Raw genomic sequence first — 5,627 nt, 5'->3', positions numbered from 1 at the left:
ATGTCCCTGCGCGGCGCCCGCGGGCTGCCCGTGTCCCCGCTGCCCTCCCCGGGCACGGCCCCACTGCCGCCGCTGCCGCCGGACGGGGCTGAGAGCCCGCACAGGTGAGGGGTGACCGGGGGAGCCGGGCTGGCTTTGCCCAGGGACACCCCGGATGGGACATGGGACACTAAAGGACGCTTTTGGGATGCTCTCGTTCCCGGGGCACTGACCCTTCCCCGTCCGACCGCCCGCAGGTTCCGGGACACCCCGAGGAGGGGACACGGGCGGCTGTGGCACTCGCTGGCCCCGGAGCCGCTGGCCTCGGACCGTGCCCGTCCCCGGGACTGCTGGCAGCCCAGGGATGCAGGTGAGGGGCGCGGCCGCTGCGCCCCACGGCTGTGCCGAGGGTGTCGGGGGGGGTCGGGGGTGTCCGGCAGGGCTTGGCCATGGGAGTGGCGGCGGGGCAGCTCCTGGGGGGCGTTGGGCAGGAGCCCGTGCCCGGGGCTCAGGCGGGAACCGCTCCGCTGGGGACACGCGACATTCCGTGCCGCACCGCTGCTCCCAACGGCGCTGCCACCTGCGGCTCCCGGCCCGGCCCCATCCTGCCCCGGCTGGGGCCCCATCCCCACACCCTGTGCCTTGTTCCCCGCAGGATCGCGGCCGGAGTCTCACACGCAGCAGAACCCCGCGCAGGAAGAGTGAGTGGCGCCATCCCCGTGTCCCCCCGGGGACAGACAGACAGACAGACAGACAGCCGCTGTCCCTGCCCCACCGCTCCCGAGCAGCAGGGCCTGCGCACCCTGCTGTGACCTCCAGTCTGTGTCTGGGGGTGACAACCTGGTGGGGGACGCGGATGGAACACCCGTAAATCCCATCTCTGCTCCCCCCGCAGCTTCCAGAAAACCATCGCGGAATTTGGGAGAGCTCTCAAAGAGTACTTCAGGGGGCTCTGTCCTTGCGGCAGGACATCAATACCAGGCTGTCCTCGAACTCGGGCTGTCCCTGTCCCTGTCCCAAAAGCCAGGCTGTCCCTGTGCCAAGGCTGTCCCCATGTCTGGGCTGTCCCCATGTCCAGGCTATCCCTGTCCCATTCCCAAAAGCCAGGCTGTCCCCATGCCCAGGCTATCCCAAAGGCCAGGCTGTCCCCGTGTCCCTCCTGGGGTCCCACTCAGGCCATCGATGTTCTCTCCGTGCCTGGACGTGCTGTTGCCCCAGGTCCCTTTGGGAAGCTGTGACAGCCCTGGGGAGGTCTTACCCCACCCTGAGCTCATCGGGAACAGAGGTGACAATGGCAGAGGGGTGGGACACAGCGGTCGGGGACACCTGCAGTCATTCGACGCTTTCCTTTCCCGGCTCTTGCAGCAGGAAGCTCCTTCACCAGAGGATCAGCTCCATGCCGGTGAGTGCTCCAGGACCCTGCCGGGTGTCCGGCCGAGCCGGGGCGAGGAAGATGGAGCCAGGAGAGGGGACAGGGCCGTGCAGCGCCGCTCACCCCGCGGCTGTCCCGCAGCAGCGCCAGCTGGAAGCCAGCCCGGTGCTGAAGGACATCTCCCAGCTCCAGGTGCGCAGGGACAGAGTGCGCCAGAGCCAGCCCGAGGATGAGGTGAGGGGCGCGGTGACACCGGGGGGGGTCAGGGAGGGGACACGGGTGCTGGGGGGGGTCAGGGAGGGGACACAGCGGTGCTGACGCCGTGTCCTCCCCGCTGCAGGAAGGTTTTGTCCCCAAGAAGCTGCAGAGGCTGGGCCAGCGGAGCCGCCTGCCCGCCGGCCACGACGCTGCCAGGAGAGATCTCCTTGCCAAGAGCCCCTGCGGCGCTCCAGGAATGCAGGTGAGAGAGGCTGGAGCGATCGGGAGGAAGCACGGATGGCTGATCATGGGAAAAGTGGCATGCGCCGCTCCAGCCTGCCCTGGAGGCGTGTGCGTGCGGGAGATGGGCGGGCTGGGGGCTCATGGGGACACGCTGGCTCCAAAGCTGCGAGGCACTGGGAGGTGGATGGACCTGGGCTACGGGACCCGTCCCTAACGGAGGGTGGGAAGCAGCTGGAATTCCCTCCAGGATCTCCTCTGCTTTTTCCCAAAGTTCCCCCAGCTGCCGCCGCCCCAGGCCATGGAGAAGCCGCTGACCACGCCGGTGATGAAGAAGGAGGAGGCAAAGCTGGTACGTGGCCACCTTTGGCAGTGGATGGAGCTCCACAGTCCCCTCCTGGGGGCTCCGAAGGGGGGTCCCTGGGCTGGGGGCAGCTCGGTGAGCAGCCCCAGCCCTGTTGCTTGCCAGACCCCCCAGGCAGCAGCGCGGGCTCTCCCCACAGCGCCCGGGCAAGCGCGGCCACGGCCGGCGGCTCTTCCTCTCGCCCTCGGTGCCCCGCAGTGTCGCCGGGCCCCTCCCGAAGCGGGGACTCCCCTGGGACAGGGACAGCCCTGCCAACGCCCAGCGGCAGAGCAGGGCGGCCGGCAGCCCTGAGCAGGAGGGGTCGCTGGAGCCGGTGGGTGATGGGGAAGGTGTGGGGGCAGAGCCAGCGTGTCCCCGGCAGCGCTGGGACACTGTGCCAGAGCCCCTGGTGACATCTGGGGCTGTCTCTGGTCGGTGCCTCCGCAGGGAGCGTGGCTGGAGCCCTGCGGGTCTGCCCAGCTCCAGGAGATCGAGAACCTGCTGTCCAGCGATGACCAGGAGCTCATTGGGGACTTCTCCAAGGTAGGGCCACCAGGATGGGGCAGCTCCGGGGGCACTGCAGGGGCCATCATCAGAGCAGGGACCATCATCGGAGCCCCACAGTGCCGCCACGGAGAGCCCAAAGCCAGCTGGTGACCCTTGCTTGGGGACACGGGGCCTTGGGGCTGTGACCTTGCACGGAGTGAAGAGCCCCTTCACTGCTCCTCTCCTCCGTGCCACAGGCACGTTTGTCTGTCCCTTCCCCTCCCGGGGCTGCAGAACCGGCCACGGGCTGCTCCTGGGCTGGGGAGACAGTGCCACCCCCTGGGACAGAGCTGAGCCCAGGCTGTGTCTCCTCCAGCCTCACCTCCTGCCCACGGTGGAGGGCAAGGACCCGGGCCTGAAGTACATCTCCCCTGGCACGGTAAGAGGACGGCCGCCCTTCCGCAGCCCCCGAGGGGCCGCCTGCCTCTCCCCAGCCCCGTGTATCCCCTCTTGGTGACCCGGTCCCCCCACAGCTGGCGGCAGTGCTGTCGGGACGCTACAGCAGCTTCATCGGGAGCGGCGTCGTCGTGGATTGCCGGTACCCCTACGAGTACGAGGGCGGCCACGTCAAGGTCAGAACCCCCCCCCCGTGGCCCCGGGGCTGGGAGAAAAGGGGGGTGTCCGACCTCCAACCAGCCCCAGAGGTGCTGAGCCCATCCCGGAGACAACAGGGATTCAGATGTGGAGACAACAGGGGAGACATTCAGGAGGCCCCGGGATCTGTTGGGTACCCTCCGAGAGATTAAGCAGCCCCTGCAAAGATGCTGAGCTCCCAGAGAGGAGTGAAGCAGCCCCCCAAAGATGCTGAGCTCTCTGAGAGGAGTGAAGCAGCCCCCCTAAGATGCTGAGCTCTCATCAGGAGTAAAGCAGCCCTTCCAAAGGTGCTGAGCTCCCAGAGAGGAGTGAAGCAGCCCCTCCAGAGCCCCTCTGGGGGTTGAGCAGCCTCCCATGAAGGGTCCCAAGCCACCCAGAGGGATGGGGCAGCCCCTGAAAAGCACCAAGCTGCCCCACAGAGGGTTGATTACCACATGGAAAGAGGAGCATGACGGTGGGGGAGGCTGGGGGGTAATGTTCTTGGGTCCCTGGAGAAAATGAGGTTGGAGAAAGAGGGGAAAAAGACACCTGGTGTCCCTCCCCAGGGTGCTGTCAACCTGCCGCTGCAGCGGGACGTGGAGGAATTCCTGCTGGAGCGCCCCATCGTGCCCCAGGACGCCAGCAAGAGGGTGATCCTCATCTTCCACTGCGAGTTCTCCGTTGAGCGGGGGCCCAAAATGTGAGTGAGGGCACGGGGAGGGGGCACAGGGGTGAGTTGTGGGAATTCCGCACATCATTCCTGATGTCCAGAGTAGCCGAGACAACCCTTGGGGGGCTCGGAAGTCCTGGAATGCGACCAGAAGTGCTTGGTGGCTAGAATTTGATCCTGCACAGGATGTAACACCTGTATGAGGATGAGAGGATCACACGGGGATAAGTGGTGAAGGGATAGATTAATTATAGAGTGAAAACACAGGTTTTAGAATCTCGGTACAGGGGGGTTCTAGGAGCCAAGATGGAGGAATTAGGACGTGTCCTGTCCTTCTTCTTGTCATCCATCTTTGATGGTGATGGTGGCACTTTGAGATTGGTTCTTACTGAATTTGCACTTGTCAATAGGAGTGAAAGGTATTGGGAGGAAAAGGTAAATATCCTACACGTAGTTTTTGGTATAAAAATAAGCGGCTGCCCCAAGGGAGGTCAGTGTGCCCATGGCTGACTTGCTGTGCGGACCTCTGTCGGGCCGGGAGACAACACTGTAGATAAGAATTAATAAACAACTCTGAAGAAATGAAAAACCTGAGGACTCCTTTCGTCCTTTTGAGCGTGGGCTGCCTCAAGGCCATCCAGAGCCTTACCAGGCCATTTCAACAGCCGAGACAGGATAGTGAGTGAGGGACCCCCAGCCGGGGCTGATGCCATGGGCTTTGCCCGGCCACAGGTGCAAATTCCTGCGGGACAGGGATCGCTCCTGCCACAAGTACCCGCGGCTGCACTACCCCGAGCTCTACGTCCTGAAGGGAGGGTACCGCGAGTTCTTCTTGCAGTTCCCGGTGAGTTCCTGCCTGCCTGCCGGTGTCCCCATGGGGGCAGGAGGGCAGGAATTGGGAGGGGATAGATGGATGGATGCATGGATGGATGCATGGATTCATGGATGGGGGGCACAGGGCAGCGGGGAGGGGCGGCTCTGGGCATCTTCCCTGCCATGGGAGGGGATGATGGAGCTGTGCGTTGCAGGGACACTGCGAGCCCCGGGACTATAGGCCCATGGAGCACCCGGCGTTCAGGGAGGAGCTGCGCAGGTTCCGCGGGCAGAGCCGGCGCGGGCGGCGGGCGCTCTCCATCCTCTGAACGCGCTGGGAGAGCGCCGGAGCCAGGACTGTGGGATGGGGATGCACCTCAGCTTGGGCTGGCTTATGGCACGAGCTTGGGGTGGTATTTAGTGTTAGGACTGGGTTTGTGTTTGTTTGTTGCTATAAATATTTTTGTGTTACTTGTTATAAATAGTTTTGTGTTTATTATGCTTTTTTTGGTTGTTGGTATAATAGTTTGTTTGTAGTTATAAATATTTTGTGTTTGTTGTTAGGCTTTTTTTGTTGTTGGTATAATTGTTCGTTTATTGTTATAAATATTTTTGTGTTTATTGTTATAAATATTTTGTGTTACTTGTTATAAATATTTTTGTGTTACCTGTTATAAATATTTTTGTGTTTATTGCTATGAAATTTTGGTTATTGATGTATTGGTTATTGTTATATTGGTATATTGATATATTTTGTATAGATATACTAGGTTTTGGGTATTGGTTATTTGCTTATTTGTTTGTTTGTTCATTATAAATATTTTTTTGTTTATTGCTATGAAATTTTGTTTTTTGGTATATTTGCTTATTGGGTATATTGGTATATTGGTATA

The 5,627-nt window shown here is 61.5% G+C and overlaps 1 protein-coding gene across 1 annotated transcript; it reads left to right on the top strand.

The window, feature by feature from the left end:
• LOC135460132 (M-phase inducer phosphatase 2-like) lies at positions 1–5,158 on the top strand. Its single transcript, XM_064736803.1, is given in 14 exon segments — positions 1–104; positions 237–349; positions 635–680; positions 875–916; positions 1,345–1,381; positions 1,493–1,585; positions 1,692–2,141; positions 2,293–2,466; positions 2,580–2,675; positions 2,995–3,057; positions 3,152–3,250; positions 3,818–3,951; positions 4,654–4,765; positions 4,950–5,158. Coding segments are annotated over 14 exon segments (1,677 nt in total). The 3' UTR covers positions 5,064–5,158.
• Positions 5,159–5,627: the final 469 nt, after the last annotated feature.

This window comes from Zonotrichia leucophrys, chromosome Z (assembly GCF_028769735.1).
Source record: "Zonotrichia leucophrys gambelii isolate GWCS_2022_RI chromosome Z, RI_Zleu_2.0, whole genome shotgun sequence".
Classification (NCBI taxonomy): Eukaryota; Metazoa; Chordata; class Aves; order Passeriformes; family Passerellidae; genus Zonotrichia; species Zonotrichia leucophrys.
This window is presented reverse-complemented; position numbering and strand designations above follow the sequence as displayed.